This window comes from Camelus ferus, chromosome 10 (assembly GCF_009834535.1).
Source record: "Camelus ferus isolate YT-003-E chromosome 10, BCGSAC_Cfer_1.0, whole genome shotgun sequence".
In the NCBI taxonomy this organism is placed as follows: Eukaryota; Metazoa; Chordata; class Mammalia; order Artiodactyla; family Camelidae; genus Camelus; species Camelus ferus.
The window spans coordinates 67573310-67592144 of record NC_045705.1 but is presented as its reverse complement, the minus strand read 5'-3'; the positions used below and the strand labels follow the sequence as shown (position 1 = coordinate 67592144).

Genomic DNA, 18835 nt, shown 5'->3' with positions numbered 1-18835 from the left:
GTTAATTGATTACATGACTTAATATTGTTAAGATGGCAGTACTCCCCAAATGATTGAATGCAGTCCCTATCAAAATCTCAACTGACTTCTTTGTGGAAACTGACAGGCTGATCCTGAAATTCAGGGGATCCAAAATAGCTAAAACAGTCTTGAACAAAGTTGAACGATTCATACTTCTTGGTTTCAAAACTTACTATCAAACTACAAATAATATCATATTATACTGGCATGTGGATAGACATGGAATAGAATTGAAAATCCAGAAATAAACCCTCTTGTTTACAATCAATTGATTCTTGAGAAAAGTGCAATAAAATTAAATGAGGAAGGAATTGTCTTTTCAACAAATGGTGCTGGCAAACTGTATATACATATGCAGAAGAATGAAGTTGGATCTGGCCTCACACTCTATGTGAAAAATTAACTCAAAGTAGATCAAAGATCTAAATTAAAAGCTTAAACTATAAAACTTTGAGGAGAAAACAGGCATAAATTTTCATGACTTTGATTAGGCAGTGGTTTCTTAGCTCTGATACTGAAAGCACAGGGACAAAAGAAAAAAGGTTAAGTGAAATCCATGAAAGTTGCAAACAGTGCTTTAAGGGATACCATAGATACCATCAAGAACATGCAAAGACAGCTCTCAGAATGGGAGAAAACATTTTCAAGTCACATATCCAATAAATGACTAGTACTCAGAATAAATAAAGAACTCTTAACAAGTCAATGATAAAAGACACACTCTGATTTTCAAATGGGCAGGGGATCTGAATAGACAGACATTTCTCCAAAGATATACAAATGGCCAATACATGAAAAGATAAAGGTGCTAAAAGTCATTAGGCATCAGGGGAATGCAAATCAAAACCACAAGATACCATTTCACAATCACTCGGATTTCTGAAATCAAAAGGACAAATAGTAACAAGTGTTGGCGATGATATGGAGAATTTAGATCCCTCATACACCGTTTTTTGGGAACGTGAAATGGTGCACCCACTTTAGAAAAAAGTCTGGCAGTTTCCCAAAATGTTAAACATCAAGTTTCCACACGACCCAGCAGTTCCACTCCTAGATATGTGCCTAAGAAGTTGAAACATGTACACACAAAAATTTTTTCTTGAATGTTCATAGAAACATTCATAATAGCCAAAAAACGGAAACAGCCCAAGTATCCATAGACTGATGAATGAATAAACAAAATGTGGTATATCCATACAATGGAATATTATTTGGTCATAATAAGGAATGAAGTACTGTTGCATGTTACAGCATGAGTGAACCTTGAAAACATTATGCTGATTAAAAAAGCCAGTCACAAAAGACCACATATTGTGTAATTCCATCTATATGAAATTTTCAGACTAGGCGGATCCATAGAGACAGAAAAAGTAGATAGTGGTTGCCAGGGGCTGTGTGGGAGGGAGAAATGGGTAATAACTGCTAGTAGGTATTGGTGTTTTGGGGGTGCTGAAAATGTTCCCAAATTGATTGTGATGATGGTTACACAATTTTGTGACTATGTTTAAAGCCACTGAATTGTACACTTTATAAATGGGTGAATTGTATGGTATGTGAATTAAATTTTAATAAAGCTGTTAGAGAAAATGTAACAACTTTGATAGCTGGTCACATACCTACATGCAAATAATTTGATTGCAAAACATATACGGACTGACCCTTTGGCAGGGACTTAACATGTAAGTGTTTACTTATTTATTTTTGGAAAAAGTGGATGAAAAGAAGTTTACACCTCTCTGTCTCTCATTCTTCCACCTCTTAATTTTGAGAGGCTTAAAATTATACTGCTGGTATCCTCTGTGTTGCATGTGCTGACTCCATGAAGACTCAGTGACGTGTGCATAGAACTTAAATCAGCACTGATGGAACTTCATCCATACACATTTGTCCTTCCTTTCCTCTCTTTACATTGTTTTTCTTCCACAGTTAAACCTAGTTACTTCAGTTATATGTTTCAGTCACGTCCCTATTTTTATCCATTTGTTAAAATCTATTTCAAACAGGTCAGTTAGAAATAAGCCTGTCAGTCTGTCTGTACTTCTTTCCCGTCCTCTACTGCCTAGCTCTGCACTCACAGGCAAGTTTCTTAACCTCTGGGCCTCAGTTTCCAGCGAAGTGGGGAGAGTAGTCACTCATCTGCCCAAAAGCAGGATGCAGAAGTTAATGCCTTGGGATTCCTTTGGTACTTGAGATCCACCCTTGTGGCACTTAGCACAGAGGGTATCTTGTGTTCCTCATGTTTCCTTCTCACCCCAGCCCTGTCTGTAGGGGCCCTTTATGCTGTCTTGCTGCAGTAGTGAACATCTGCCCACCCCATTTCTCAGCTCTTCCTTGTTAAGGGCAAATGAGGCATCTGAGCCAAAGAGTCTCACAACCATCCAGACCCTGTTCTTGGGAAAGCTGATAATAGTATCTGCTAACCAAAATATTCTCAATAGTTGGGTTAGTTTGCTGCAGTTGGTTTTCTGTTTATACAAATGGTACTCAATTAGTAAAACTGATTGAAATAAGTAATTTCAGTTCTTAATTTCTAGCTTGAGTGAGCAGTGAAGCTCAAGGTTTTTAAGGTAGCTTTAAGTAGTGTTAAGTGGGAGTTACTTTACTTTCTTTTTTTTTTCACAGGTAATGGCAATTCTGGATTTGAAGGACAGAGTCGATATGTACCATCTTCTGGAATGTCTGCCAAGGAACTCTGCGAGAACGATGACCTAGCAACCAGTTTGGTTCTTGATCCCTATTTAGGTTTTCAGACACACAAAATGAATACTAGGTAATTTTAAGTCTTTATCCTGAGTGGAACAGATGATGTAATTGAATTTAAGAAAATAGGTAGCTAATACTAGTTTCAATCGAAATGTAGAATGACATTAAAGGAATGTTTTCACTACAGGAGGATTTTCCATGTGTGAGCCAAGAAAAGCTTCCAAGAGTTGTCAGTTTTAATTTTGTGTTCTTATTTTATCTCAGGGTATTTCTATTAAAATATAAAGCTGGAGGAACATCTTCATATTCTATTTTAAATGTTGTTGAGAATTAGATAGAAGAAAAATCTTACACATCCTGTAAAACCTTGAAAATGTGTATGGTTTTTCTGTACTTAGGTTGCAGCAGTTTTTTTTTTTTATGATTTTACTACAAAGTTTTCTTCTATTAAATAATTACCTGTGTATATGAGGAATTTTACCATTATATTTAATCTTTAAGAGTCAGCTAATAATTATAAGTTAGAGTGAATATTTTAAAGACATGCTTATATTCAGTGTACAGATAAGAAAATACCTGTATAACTGATTTTTGAGTATCAGATGCCATCTGTATAAAATATTATATAGCTCTTGAAATCTGTCATCCTTTAAGTTTTTTATTCTCGTTCTCTTGAACATCATATCTCCCCTCAGATAGGCCGTTAGATAACTTTCTAATCGACTACTGCCAAATGCTAAGTCAGAGCTTTACAACTTTATCTTTTTTTAATTTTATTTATTTATTTATTTATTTATTTATTTATTTATTTATATTATTGGGGGGGGTAGTAATTAGGTTTATGTTTAGAGGTGGTACTGGGGACCAAACCCAGCACCTCATGCATGCTACTGTGCTCTACCACTTGAGCTGTACCCTTCCCCTCTACAACTTTCTCTCTTAATTTCCATGACAAAGGGTTTCCAAGTCTGGTGGAAAAGTCGAAGAGCAGGAATTTAGAATGTAGAGAAGTTCTGGGCCACTGTTCACTCCACCTCCCTCGCACTAGCACTGGTGTTTTGTAGCTCCAATGTCAGTGACTCCCCTAGAGGGACTTAATCACCAGATGGACAGTCACCAGTAATTGTTTGAGGGGAGGTGATGAGAGGAAAATCTTGTGTCCATTTTTTTCCTCATTTAATTCTGTCTCTTGCTAGAATTAAAACAAGATACTGTATAGTTCATTTATCAATTATATTCTATTCCCAAAAGAAGAAATTCAGGTTAAAATGTGCTTTTGGCATTTTTATGTAATTTCCTGTCATCATATGTCTTTACTTATTACTAAAGTGAAGTGGAAGTTGGAATGAACTTGAGAGATGATTTAAATAGTTCCTACTGTCAGAGGGGCACATCCTTCAGTTTTCTCCATGGGTAAATGGATGGCTGTTCTCTGGGAAATCAGGATTGGATGCCCTAAGTGTCCAACTAAAATCTAGTTTGCATTATTTTAAGCTTATATCCTTTTTTCCAGTGAACATAATTCTCCTTCTAGAAGGTCCTAATGATATTGATTAGCCTCCTCCCCACACCCTCCCCCCCAAGTTAAGAACTGTGAATCACTGTTCCACATAACAGTCCAGTGGCATTCAGGGTATCACCACAAAGGCCCATAATTATGGCCTGGAGTCAAGAAAGAGTCAGATTGTGTCCATTACGCCTCATATATTGAAATACGGAACCATGTAAACCATTTTAGAAAGTTTTCCATAAAAATTACAATGGCTTAGGCAAGAACTCCATGTATTCAGAAGCCCCTGTATTTTGACTGTTCCAGAGGATGAAGAGTTATGTGTTACTGGGTTCTGCAGTAGGAAGTAACTCATGTTTTCTATAGAAGTCGTCCTTGACAGCTGCTTGTCATAATTGTTTACATATGACTGGCTTGAGGAATCTTATTAATAAGATGCAGGTTCCGATTCAGTAGCTATAGGTGGAGCCTGAGAGTCTCCAATTCTAACAGTCTTCAAGTACACTTGGAACGCAAGGTCCTAAACCATCTGGCCCACTGAGCCTTGTTGTGATGTGATAAATGGGTAGAAAACTCCTTATCAGTAGTTTTCTAGGGTTCCCTTCTACGTGTTTCTAAAATGTAAAAGTTCAGGGTTACCACACAAGTATTATTAAAACTTAAGACCCTTACTATATTCAGGTACCCTTAAATTAAAGTGCATTCAGTACATAACATTTTTTATGAATAGCAACTGAAGGATCTAAAATTAAAACTGGTTAAACCAAGTTAAACATGCAAACGAAAATATTCATATTTTAAGTTTTACTCAAACAGTTCCTAAAGTAGCCTTTGATGGCGTAGACAATACTGCTGGCTGTTCCCTGGTTAGACCTTGTTGATTTGTAGCAGTGTGGGCACTTTGGGCCAGTTTGGTTAAGCAGTTGACGTCACTGTGTCATAGCAAGGCATGCTCTCCATCTCTCCTCAGAGGCATTTATTTTAAAGGTATTTTAACAGACTCTTTAAGCTGGCATTTGAAGAATATGCAGAATTTTTATTAACGAAGCTTGTTAATCTTAGTAAAAGGTATATACATTTTCATTTAATCTTAGTGGACTTGTTTGAAAATAAACTGTCATTCTAGTTCTTTATCTTTTGAGCAAGAACTTATCAGAATGTCACCTACACCATTTTCAAAGGTATTTTATAGAAAAGAAGAAAAATCTGTAGTGCTTTGTTTGAGTGACCATAAATATTTCTTAAATTATTAGCTTCTCTTTCTTTGTGGTGCAAAAAAAGTGACTGGAAGATGTGATTGGGGCTTGGATTTTAATTCTCCAAGCTATTAGTTTCTTTTTTTATGCCCTTTTCCTCCCTTCTACTCATTTCAGTTGTGCCATCAGGAACACTGTTCAAAAACAGATGTTTAATGATCTGAGAATTTCCCAAACTGGCTATAGTATGAATTACTTATGTTTTAATCTTAATATATCCCTGTATTTACTAACAAGCGATCAGAGTTGTGGCATGAATGCCTAGAAATAGCATAAACAAAACAGTAATTTCAGTTTATTGGGAAATATTTAAATTTAGTTGACTTCTGTCAGTTGTAAACTTATATTCTTCCGTTGAACCAGAGAATAGAGTTGTTAGTAATACTTTAAGTTTTTTTAGAAAGTAGTGTGGAGATGAGTATAGTGAAGCAGGAATGGATGCTTTCAGCAGTGCCTCCTTGTTTAGGCTGGGCGACCAGGGGTCTCACAGCATCCTGAGGAGCCGGGGGAACACCACCTTGTAAAGAAATGACAAGAGTCGTCTCAGCACAGACTTCAGCCTGCACAGTCCTTGCTCATCCTCCCACTACTGCAGCCGTCTAATTTTTATTTTACTTATTTATACATTTGATTATTCATATCCATTGTTGAATATGAGTGTATAAATCACTTTAAATGTCACTTTAAATTATGTGCTTGATTAGAAAGCATAAAGAAATTTTTCGGCCTTCTAACTTAATATAATCAAGGTGAAATGATGTTAAATGGGAATTTCACATCCTAGCCTTTGTTATCATGCTGAGCCTACCCATGACTTCATAAAGGTCTTAAATACCACAGCGTTTTAGGGATTTCTGCTACAACTAGTACTGTAAGTCTGTTTAGAAATTACGATTATAAGTTATACAAATAGTTTTTCATTGTTGTTTGTTTTTGCATTTATATAGCGCCTTTCCTTCGAGGAGCTCAAGGCATTTTTCAAAATCTGACAGTTTTCCTCACAACAACCCTGTGAGGTAGGTAGAGAGCATTACAAACAATAAGATACCGACTAACCTGTTTCAGCCTTTATAATGTTCTTTTATGTTACTTAATTGGAGGTGTCAGCGTAAACACAATTTTAGAACATTTTGCAAACCTTTTTGAAATAGTTTGGTCTTAGTAATAGTAATAGTAATAGTATTTAAAAAAACCGCTTGTACTCCATAACAGGGTAATTTTAAGAGAAATCATTCATCCAAAGATCAGGAGTCACTCCATGGAATTAGCTGAGCACTGATTGCAGGACTCAGCCAGGTATGTTTCTGGTTGTTTATTTTCAGGTCAAGAAGGAATGAAGAGCTGTGGCTCTAGCATGACTCCTCTCAGCACCTACAAACTGTCAGTTTGCAGTTAAACTTTCTTCAAAGGGGGAAATGTATTCACGGTGTTGCCTCGTGGTTTTATATCTTAAATATTTGAGCATTTTTCTCTCTCTTCCTCTCTCCTTCCCTTGATCCCTTTTTTCTGTCCCCTCCTTTTTCCCCTGCCTCCAGTCAGCTCTTGGTTGTACATGCTGATGGAAGGGCACGTAGCACAGCTAATACAAAGCTACAGCTTCATTGCCACAGTGGTCTCTTGGGTTTGGAAACAGAAAAACCAAATAGCAAGAAAACCTGGGAAGTCAGTCTCTGGAAAGAGTGGGGAACAGGTGTGTGGGAGTGTGAATTCATATGTTTTTTCCCTGCCCTTTTTAATGATAAACAATTATAAATGACATATTTTTAAATTTATTATACCAGCCATTGATCAGAGAGGTGTAGGAAGAGAAAAATAAATGTTCGTTTTATTTAAAGTTGCAAATTTTGTATTAAGAAGAGGGAGGAGGAGGGGCATATTGGTTTGGAAATGCCAAATACCTGTTTCTCTTGCCTCCCTGGCCACCTCATCCCCAAGTACTCAGTTCTAAAGTATATGTTTGTGTCCCCCTTTCACAGTGTTGTTAGCGTACCAGCCAGCGCTGTCTCCGGCTGGGCTCAGTGCTGGTACTCAGTGGGAAACAAGTCAAATCCTGTTCTGGTCATGAAGAGACACAAGAGGGCCCTCACAGTCCAGATAAGAGAGCAGGGCTGAGGAGGCTTGTGTGGCAGTCCCAGGCCTTCCATTAGTTAGCCCTTGTGAGGCCTTAACTTTCCTTATTTATGGAACAAGAGGGTTGTTTAAGATAATCTAAATTTTCTTCTAGCTTTAAGAGCCATGGTGTAAGGATAGCTTTGTGCAGTTTGTAAGGGAGAAGAACGATTGTGGTTAAGGGGAGAGGACAGAGTGTATTTTTCTATTTAATAATAGAAAATAAATTTTTATAAGGTCCTCAGTGCCTTTTGCTCTGGCCCAAGAGTTATAACAATTTCATGTTATCAAATAATTTCTATTTTCCCTAAGTTTTTGTTGTAATGGGATTTGACTTGAACTGTCAGCCAGGTGGTTTTGATGTTCTGTGGGGTTATGGAAGACAGCTGTCTCTTCCCCTTCCTTTCTGCACCCAGAACCATTTTCTTCCTCCTTTTCCTCACTATCGTTTCACACCTATGGCAGCCATCTGTGACAGTTAAGTTTTGACAGTAAATTACATTTTAAGTGAAGTGGAGATTCTTGCTAGCGGGTGGCAAGGGGCAGTTTCGGGGGCTTTGTGTTTGAGGCATTAGTAGTCAGGAAAGCAGAAACAATTCCCAGGAAACTTGGAAGGCATAATATTATTAAATCAAGAGTTGATTATTTTGTGTTCGTTTTAGTATATAAATTGTTCGGCATTATGAACAGAGACTAAACAAAAAGATAGCTGAAAGCCATTTTAGATAGGAACAAGTTTCAGGAAGCAGAGAACACACATAAAACCTATCAAGACTAGCCAGTGTCTAGGGAGAAGAAATCTGACTCCACACTAGATCTGTTCCTTTTTTAAAAAAAGAAGAAGAAGAGGAAGAAAAGAATTTCCAATGTCCATTCCAGGTCTGTGACTTATTTTCTATCATGTTCTCAAGATCTTCAGGTGAATTTAATGCTGACTCTTGCTTTCTAATGTGTCAAGCTCTGTAGTTATTTTAGAAGAGTGTCACCATTGGTCGGTCCCACACTGCACATGTGAAGATTGCTTGGTCTTTCTGTCATTTGTAGCCCTGCCACTTAACATCATGGATTATCCATCATATTTACTCAAAGTGAGCTATTGCTTTTCTGTTTACTGTGTGAAACACAAAACAGATTTGTTTCCCGTCATTTCACATTGCCTGGAGTGGTGTGCCTTTGCCAGCAGCTGCTTTGGTTGTCCTGTCTGTCCTTCATCCATATATAACCCCATAGTACAGAGTTGTAGCAGGAGGCTTTAGACTGGGCTTCTTAGAGAAATCCAAAACCCAGTCTTCACAGAATCACTTGCGGTGGCTACAAGTAAGTAGTTTAATACTATGACTGATGGAAGCTTGAATACTTTCACAATTCTACAAGTGTAGATTATTTTTGGGGTAATTCTCTGATACCACATTCTGACAGCCTAGTTAAAGACATTCTGAATTGTTAAAAAGAATTTCTCGCAATAGAATGGGAGAAGTAAATCCTAAATTACAGTAATTTATTTCCAAAAATTTTTTTAACCAAAAATCAAAATTAAAAAAAAATAAAATTATAAGCTTGCTCAAAGGAAAAAAAAGACTTTCCCTCATCTGTCTGGGAGGGCCAGTGTGCTAACTGATTGAAATGGAAAATAAAATAGAGCATTTTCCATTTCTTCATATGGCACCTCTAGGGTGTGTTTGAACTCCATTACGTTGTTCTGCTTAGCAGTCGTGAGAGCTTCCTGACACTAGCGCCTGTAGCTAGTGAGGGCTCTAGAGATCCCGTACAGTGAACAGTGTCATGCCTGTTCTGTTCCTCACATCTTTCCCTTCCTTGTTTTAGTGCTTTCCTTTACCTGTTGCTAGCCAGCCAACTCCCTCAGCCTCTACTAAGAATTTCTCTCACTTTGCTTGCCTTCCTTCTTTTGAGTCTTTCCTGCCTATAATAATATTGTTTTTCCTTTAGAAATCTGAATTCACTACTTTCCTCATTGCCCATATCAATGTCAAATCCTAACCCTCCCTTCCCAAACGAATCTTACACCTTAGTTATAATTTCCGTACTTTAAAGTGCTGTACCAGTGTTGTTTGTACCATATTAACGTGTATTTGCGTATTATTGCCTTGTTTATCTGTTTGATGCACGTATTTGTCTTTCAGTCCCGACAAAATTTTCCATCCAAGAACAGTAGCCATATCTTCTATCTTGTATTTTTTATCATAACACCTGTGTACACAGCACATAATAAATAATCCTTGGTGAAATATTGTGGCTTACAAATCTTACTGAAATATTATGAGTACATTTTGTGATAGCTTATCTAGAAAAAAAAATACTGCTTGAATGTTTCCTTTGCTGGAGTTTATGCTGAATCTTCTTGGTTTTAGCATTTTCAGATTTCTGAGGTTTGTATTTTTAAATGTTAAAGTAAGACACATAGTTCAAATATTTTTTCTCCTGAGACACTAACATTTTTTCTTAATGTATTTTTATTTGACTAGCAGTCCATAATTCCTTTTTTTGTTGGATGTTAATTTTTTTTAAAAAGCACTTTATTTTGGAAAATAAACCTAATGAAATTGACATGAGAAAAAATTTTGAAATTAAGATCCAAGTACCTTTAATTATAGTACACATTTTTTTTGAGAACACAGGTTTAAAATGAGGGGCTTACAGACTGAAGTTTTACTTGGACTATGATTGTATCACGCGTTAAAATGTGCATAGCAGTGTAATATTCTGAAGTCATTATAGCTGATTTTACAGTAGAAGCCTTTTAAAATTCTACCCTGATGGTTTTTCCATCCATCGCCAACACAGTATCACTGTTGGAGTTGTACTTCTGCACTCTTTTTGTTCTTTGAATGCAGTTGTCAAAGATTAATTTGACATGAATACTGGAACACCAAGGTGTGTTTCAGGACCTGTTGGGATATTTAGTTTGGGGTTTTTCTAACTGTGTACATAGAGAGTGTTTTTGTTCATGGCATGATTTTGTTTGCTTCATCATTTCTTCTGAAGTTCATTGCCTTGCACAATTCTGGCTTGATTCTGCATGTTTTTAAAAATTCTTGTCTTTCTGACTCAATTAGGCAAGCTCTGTTCTAGGTCTGTCATTTTGTACCTCCCCAAGCAAATGACCAGTTATAAGCCTGAATCAGACAGCTTTCATTTGAATCACCTGGTCACCTCTCAGTTATCAAGATAACAGTGAGATAAGAATATTAAAATACAGTTTGAAGAAAGAGAAGTTGTATTTCCTGGTGATCAATATTACTTTAGTAATAACTATCAAGATTAATCATTGTTCTCTTTTGCTAGGTCTGTTGTTTTTAGGTTATTTTTTTCTCAAGCTCTCATAGTGGCCCAAGGATGATGAAAGATAACTAAAGTTATTTTAACTTCTTTCAGATTTCGGCCTATTAAAGGAAGGCAGGAAGAACTAAAGGAAGTAATTGAACGTTTTAAGAAAGATGAGCACTTGGAGAAAGCTTTCAAATGTTTGACTTCAGGCGAATGGGCTCGGCACTATTTTCTCAACAAGAACAAAATGCAGGAGAAATTATTCAAGGAGCATGTAGGTTTATTAATAAAATTAATACTGTTTATCTGTTTGGATAAGAGTAAAAGAAACTAAAACCTAAATTTTAGTGAACACTGTAACTTTAAATCAAAAATTTTCATAAAAATTAATATGAATAAAGCTCTAATAACACATAAGATCATTTATATGATTATCCAAAGAGGAAATTCTGTCACCTAGAAGTGAAATTTATTGTGAACTTTTAGAGTACCATAGTGAAGAAACCAGGTACACAAATACGTCAAATTTTGAAATAACCACGAAATTTGTTACTTAATGATCTTAAATTTTTTACATTGTTGGTGATTTGTTTTTATAATTCTGAGGAAGTCTAGCAGAATAAATAACTCAATATAAAGTTACTATCAATTTTTTTTTTGTTTTAGGTATTTATTTACTTGCGAATGTTTGCAACTGACAGTGGATTTGAAATATTGCCTTGTAATAGATACTCATCAGAACAAAATGGAGCCAAAATAGTTGCAACAAAAGAGTGGTAACTATTATACTAGTATAAACCCATGAAGTAATTTTATTGAAGTTCTCTCTTAAATTACCATTCACGTGCTGAGAAAGCCATGGGGAGGAATGAAGCCAGAGTTTACCCAAAGGAGCCAGTGCCGTGCCAGTGCCTCAACCCAGTGACAATGAAATCAGAAGTCCTGAGTTGAACCAGATCCTGTCTCTAAGTCAGAGTGCTTTGTGCTTTCCCTTGTTTGGGGTCTGGATGCTGCTCAAGGACTGCAGTTAGATTCGGGATGCTGGGTTTGGATAACCTGGCTTCCAGAGTCAGTCTTTTCCTGGCATATAGGAAAGGTTGAGTATGAAGTTTTAATGATCCTAGGAATTTGATGGGTGGAAATTTCCTAGCACATTGCCTGCTTAAAAATACATATATAATGTGCAAGCTTAAGTTAAAGTAGTAAAGTTGAGCCCAGCTAGGAGGGATAAAAGCCATACGTGAAAGAATATTTTTTATAGTAGAGATTTTAGGGTCAGGTACCTGAAAATGGACTGTGCAGGGGCAGTGCTTCCAGATCTTGGGTGTGGGTGTGTACGTGAGTGTGTGGTGTTCGCCTTGGGATGGTATCCAGCCTGCTGACTGGCTCCTGTGGCTCCTTGTATTGGAGATGGGTGTGGAGGTGTGAGATCTTGGGTTCTAGGTCTGCACTGTCCAGTGCAGTAGCCACCAGCTGTGTGTGGCAGTTGAGCCCTTGGAATATGGTTAGTCTGAATTAAGTGCTATAAATGTGATATACGTGCCAGATTTTAAATTAAAATATATTTCTCCTTAATATTTTACAATGATTACCAGCTTAATTAGTATTTGGGTTATATTGGGTTAAAATATATTGCTAAAAGTACTTTCAACTGTTTTCTCTTTACTTTCTTAATGTGGCTACTAGAACACTGAAGAGTCCGTGTTTGGCTTGCATTATGTTACTGTTGGATGGTGCTACCCTGGGGTGGCATCCCACTTCTGGGTTCTCCTAACCCTTTACTGCTGCTTATCTCTGTCTCCTTCTTCCAGTGTCCACAAGTTGAATTCAGTGCAGTGGGTATTCGAGTCCTTTCTGCCTGCAAAACACTGTGCTGGGCGCTGCTGGGGATTCAGAGACATAGGTAGCACACCTCCTGTCCTGGAGGCCTTCCCAATCTTGTGGGATAAGGCTGCTACACAGGGCTGTGGGGCTTCCAGGAGGGAGACGTGATATGCAGGTGGGGATCCAAGTGAGTCCACTAAGATGCACACAGCGAGGCCTCTTAATTCCTGGTATCTATTGGACAGGCTTATTTTATTAAAAGAAGCCTTACTATTTATAATTACTAGTAATTTTTAACATCGCATATTTTAAATAGGAAACGAAATGACAAAATAGAATTACTGGTGGGTTGTATTGCCGAACTTTCAGAAATTGAGGAGAACATGCTACTTAGACATGGAGAAAACGACTTCAGTGTCATGTATTCCACAAGGAAAAACTGTGCTCAGCTCTGGCTTGGTCCTGCTGCGTTTATAAACCATGGTAAGCTCTATTTCTAAGGTGTTAGCACTAGTGTTGGGTAGCACTACTAAAACTTAGAATAACCTTATCTTCCTTTAAAGGAGGACTGGAAATAGAAAAATTTTTTTTTTGCACACACTTATTAAAATAAATATTCCTGTAGTTAATAGCTTGAGACCTAGAACTTCTGTCAAAAGCTGGTAAAATTATGTGAAAAGCTTATTTCAGATTTCTGTAATTGTTCGTGTTTCAGATCTTATCTACAGTTAATTGACTTTATCTTTTGGACATTTTTCAGATTGCAGACCTAACTGTAAGGTAAGCATTAAAATTTTTTTATCTCAAGTATTTTGTTTCTGCTTCAGGTATGAGTTTCTTAATGAGTTAATTTTATTTCAGTTTGTGTCAACTGGTCGAGATACAGCATGTGTGAAGGCTCTAAGAGATATTGAACCTGGAGAAGAAATTTCTTGTTATTATGGAGATGGGTTTTTTGGAGAAAATAATGAGTTCTGCGAGTGTTACACTTGTGAAAGGTAAAGTATTAAGTAAGATGTTTGGCCTTTATGTTCTTTTAACCACCTGATAATTTTGGGCATGAAGTCATATTATCTTCTCATCATTTGGATGATAGGGGATAGTCTTTTATGTTCTATAGCATTACACTCAGTGCAGCGTACATAAACAAAGTCAAAGAATAGGGATGGGGGTATAGCTCAGGGGTAGAGTGTGTGCTTAGCGTGCACAAGGTCCTGGGTTCAATCCTCAGTACCTCCATTAAAATAAACTTAACCCCTCCCCCCCAAAAAAGACAACTATTAAGGGACACCAGCACTTGGCCCTATAAAATCTTATTACCAGCTGCACCTTACATACACACATGTGCACACGCACACACACACACACACACAGTGCCAGGGTGGGGTTGCTCCAGAAGTGGCAAGTGAAGTTCACCACTGATAATCATGGGAAAACCCTGAGGTGGTTTTGTGTATTACCAAGCTGTGTCTTTTGGAAGTTTTGTTTTGATGCACATGCTCTTAGTAATTCCTAAATTCTGTTACTTGGTGAGGAACTTCTTTCTGTGACCCATCAAGATTCTCGGGTCCTTGTAGGAATCCCCAGTCTGACTCAGCAGGCCTCCTTGTCCACACTGCTTATGGTGGTAGCTTCTGCATACAAGAACTCATAGAGGCAGCGTCACCAGCTTGGCTGGCCAGTGCTGCAGGAAGGCCCTGTGATGAGGTGGTGCAAACTTGTATAGGCCACACAGGGAGCAGCCCGGGGTTCGCTGAGCCTGTTTTATGGGCTTTGTACTGTACTGGGTGATTTGCTCACCTTGACTCACTCGGTCCTCACAGCCATCCAGGAGCGAGAACTGGCAGTGTGGCCACACTGCAAGTGCAGAAACCCAGGCCAGCTTGACCGTAGAGCCCCGTTCTTCCCACTTCATAGGCATTTTCACATAGAAGCAAGAATATATGGTAGTGCTACTTCTCCCACTGAGAACACCCAGCCAGCAGCCCGCCAGCCAGCCTCGGGAGAAATGGTGATGCCCCAGAGCCCTCCTTTCTCTTCTCTCTGGGTAGTCAGACATTTCCCCTGTGTCATGAGCGAGCAGAGGCATGGAGTCGTGGTACTGCCTGAGCTGTTTTCCAGCACTGGGGCCTGCCAGGAAGGCACCACACAAAACCTGTTCCTGATGCTGCTGAATTTTTGCACCTTTTTGGGGGGTAGGGCAATGTAGGGGTTAAAATTTATCTTTTTCTACGTAAAATAGTAGTTCAAGCATTGGTTAAATCTTAGACCAGTCCACAAAAGACCCTTTAATCCATGAAGTAGTTTAATTACAGGTGAATAATGCTTTAAAACCACTTTATAGAAACAACATAGTGTAGCAGTTACATGCCTAAGATCTGGAGTCAGACTGCCTGAGTTGGAATCCTGGCTACATTTTATTAGCTATGCAGTCTTGGGCAACTTAGCTGCTTTTGTACCTTAATTGCCCCCATCTGTAAAATGAGGATAGCATTAGAAGCTCTCTCATAGGGTTGCTGTGAAGATTAAATTTATCTCACGAAAAGCATGTAAAACAGCACACAGTTAATACTCGGGATGTTAGGTATAAACTTACTGTGTGATTTCTGGTTATTTTCCCATTAGAAAATAAGCTCCATGAAGGCAGAAATTTTTTTCTTTTAAATTTACTGCTATATTCCCAGCATCTGGAACAGTGTCTGACACAGAGTAGGTGCTTGATTTATTGAATGGGTGAATGAATGAAGCAAATGATACACTAAATAAGTTTATGGAGGCTATCCTGAAAAACATAACCATGTGCACAGGATTCCAGACAAACCCTGAAACAGCTCTTTTTCTAGGTTAGGACTGCACATAGTCTCATTGCTTGGGCACATTAATCTCTTCCATGAGACTCAGTTTTCTCACTGGTCAGATGGGGTAATCCCTGTATACTCCTCAGGGTTAGTGTGAGGAATAAATAGAAACGTGCAAATCCTTTTTAAATAGGCCGAATACAGAACAGTAGGCATGGCTATTGTCAGACTATTTGAGGAGTTAAATTTGAAGGTTGGCTGGGAATTTTCTTGAAATTCTCAGAAACACCAGATTGTTTCTGCCTTTCCAGAAATTAGGTTAGAGGATGAGGCTAGTCAAAGGAATTCATTCGATTCCTCATCATATACTAACTGAATAGTTATTTTATGTTAGGCCCGGTACAGGCAGGGTCAGCAGGACTTGCACAGTGCCAGCTGTGAGGGCAGTGCCGTGAAAAGGACACACACAGTGTGCAGTGTGCTAGCTGCTGAGGGCTGAGGAGAGGTGGCCCAGTGAAGGATGAGTGGACAGAGTGTTTCCAGAGGTGCTGACGTCATGGGGACAGTATCCAGGATACATTTGATGTGTGTTTCTGGGCAGTAACCATCCTGACACAATAGTAGTTTTAATACTTTTGTGAGTAAGTGCTGCAGATTTCACTTCAGAAAATTTGAGGAATAAAATCTAAAAAAGGGCCAAAGAGTATGAAGGACTAAATTATTGTAAAGCTTATATGAAAGTCTTATGACAGCCAAGAAAAAAACTTCTCAAATATAGTTAGGGAAGATTTGCCTTAACAGATATTAAAAATTCCTGTGAAACAGTTGTGATCAAGACTTGTTGATATTGGCCCAGATATGGACAGATAGATAAGAGGATATGAACAGAGTCCTGAAATGGAGCCAACTGTATGTGAGATCTTAATACCATGAATGGGGAAGAGGTGATTTCTTTAATACATGAGGTTCATTGTGCATCTGGAAGAAACCAAGCTAAACCCTCATCTCACACCTTTTATAAGATGAATTCCAGATGGATTAAAAATTTAAATTAAAAAATATAATGTGAAACTATTAGAAAAAAATTTAGGAGACTACATATGCCTATCCTTGGAGTAGTGGAAATCTGAAAGTAAGACAAGCAATGATAAATACAGAAAATTTTGAATAGTCGAAAGTGACATTCAGACAAATGATAAACTGAAGGGGAAAAAAGTACACATTTCCCAAAAAGGGCAAAAGGCTCCTGTAAGCTTATAAATAAGCCAGGCTTCCAGTAGAGAAAAGAAAGGTGAGGAAGATGCTGCACAGAAAATGATGGCCATAAACAAAGAAAATGGAATGGTAATTCGGTATTCATTTTCACTATCAAATTGACAAAATTTAAAGGTATACTCTATGCTGCCAATGATGATGTAGAGAAGCAGGCACTTATATAGCGTTAGTATGGCTGTAAATTGCTAAAACCTTTGGGAAAGTAATCTGGCAATATTTGTTCAAGATAATCACACCCTTTATCTGGCATTCAGTCCCATATGGCAGAATCTATCCTATGGAAATAGGAGCGCTAGTTAGTAAGGCTTTCGTTTCCAGAGCAATAGAGCAGCAGTTTTCGTGGTGCAAGCAGAAACAGACTTAGGAGTTTCAGTAGTCACCAGTGGAGTGCTTGAATAAATTATGAAATGTTTAGTCCATTAAAAGATACAGCTTTCAAAACGTACGTTCAGTTCAGGTTTATTTGTGCATGATGTAATGATAAGGAAAGCTGGTTACTGAGTAAAACGTATGATATTATCCTATTTTGGTTTTGTTCGCTTAAAAAGAAGCAGCAGTAGGTGTAACCAGGTGTATGTGTAGCCCGTGGCAAAGGAGTGGAAGATGAGGTGCTGGCACTGGCGCCTGGGGGCTTTGGTGGGGAGTGTGCTTGGGAAGCACTGTTAACTTTCACTTTAGGGATACGTATCCTAAGGTGGTTTCACTTGTTGCGGCAAACAAGCATGTATTACTTTAATAAGTTACACAAAAAAGATGTGGAAAGTAGAGAAGCAGATGGTAGTTTTACTTTTGAAAACTGGTTTCCAGATAAAATAATTCCACTGTGATCATTTATTTTATATTTAAATATGATTCATCTTTCCAGAAACGAACCAAAAGTTATGGTGAAAGGGCATAGAAGATCTGAAAATGATTTATGAACTTCTTAATCCATATGAAATGAAACAGCCTGCAGGATTAATGCATTTACCTTCTGAATACACTTTAGGGTGGAGTGGACTGTAACTGTGAAGATTACCTAGAGGTTTTTACAGTAATTTCTAATGCAACTTTTGAAAAAAGAATTGAGGCAGTCCCACAATAAGTTTGTTGTTGTTTTACAAAAGCATTCATAAAAAATAGAATCAGATCCATTCTAGGGAGATGACGAAAGCAGTAATGCTCACCTTACTAACCAAAAGTAGTCTGTATCAGGAGTAGGTCTGTGTGCCCTAGCATTAAGTGGTTTAGGAGGCTAGGGAGAGAAAATGAATTTTTTCTTCTCTCAGCAAAAGGTGAACACTCAGATTCCTTGAGGGAGAAAATTATTTTCTCTTCATCTAAATCCTGGAGCGAATAAATCACTTGGGATCTTACAGAGAGCAATATTGCTTGCATAATGGAGGGTGTTCACAATTTTGCCACAAGTTCAGAGGCTGTCATATGGTTCTTCAGTAAGCTAAGGCCAAAAAAGGGCAAGTCAGTGAAGAAGGCACTTTTGGCCAAAGAGATTTCTCATTTTTTAAATGCAGTATTTAGTGCTTTATTTTTTTAACCTCATTAATTTATACTTTACTTATTCTTTTGAATAGAGCCAAGTAGAAATTTACCTTTATCCATTGAATAAAGCAAAGATTTGCAAAGCTAAATTGATTAAGGAAGCTTAGGAGGACTTATTAGGCACCCACTTCAGAATCATTTATACAGACAATTAAAGCAGGTCACAAATCATTATTAGCCAGTGGTAAAAGCACGTCTTTTAATGTCTTTTATTTAGTAACATTTTGTTAATTGTGTTCATTCATATTTATTTCAGTAAGGGTTTAAAGGTTGAATTTAACAGTTTTTGTTGTTTCAGAAGTCAGATTTTCACTAACATAGTCTAGTCTTATACAGAATTTCAGTTAGGATTTGTTTGTATCTAACATTAAATTCTAAGTAATGACTTTATTTAGGGAAATTCTCTGATTTCTTTTTTAATTTGTTAATTCTTGATGTTCAGTAACATAGTGTTAAATAGTGCAGAACAAAGCTGGGATATATTTAACAGGTGGGTTATTTACACTACAGGTTTA

General features: G+C 37.6%; 1 protein-coding gene across 5 annotated transcripts in view; it reads left to right on the top strand.

The window, feature by feature from the left end:
- Positions 1 to 18835, top strand: part of KMT5B (lysine methyltransferase 5B) — a 51811-nt gene that overhangs the window by 21321 nt on the left and 11655 nt on the right. For all 5 annotated transcript variants that reach the window (XM_032490023.1, XM_032490022.1, XM_032490021.1 and 2 more), the window contains 7 exons: positions 2644 to 2791; positions 6438 to 6506; positions 10993 to 11158; positions 11551 to 11660; positions 13025 to 13191; positions 13469 to 13488; positions 13570 to 13706. In XM_032490023.1, coding sequence (XP_032345914.1) covers positions 2697 to 2791; positions 6438 to 6506; positions 10993 to 11158; positions 11551 to 11660; positions 13025 to 13191; positions 13469 to 13488; positions 13570 to 13706 — 764 coding nt within the window. In that variant the 5' untranslated portion in view covers positions 2644 to 2696. The remainder of the gene's footprint in view (positions 1 to 2643; positions 2792 to 6437; positions 6507 to 10992; positions 11159 to 11550; positions 11661 to 13024; positions 13192 to 13468; positions 13489 to 13569; positions 13707 to 18835) is intronic.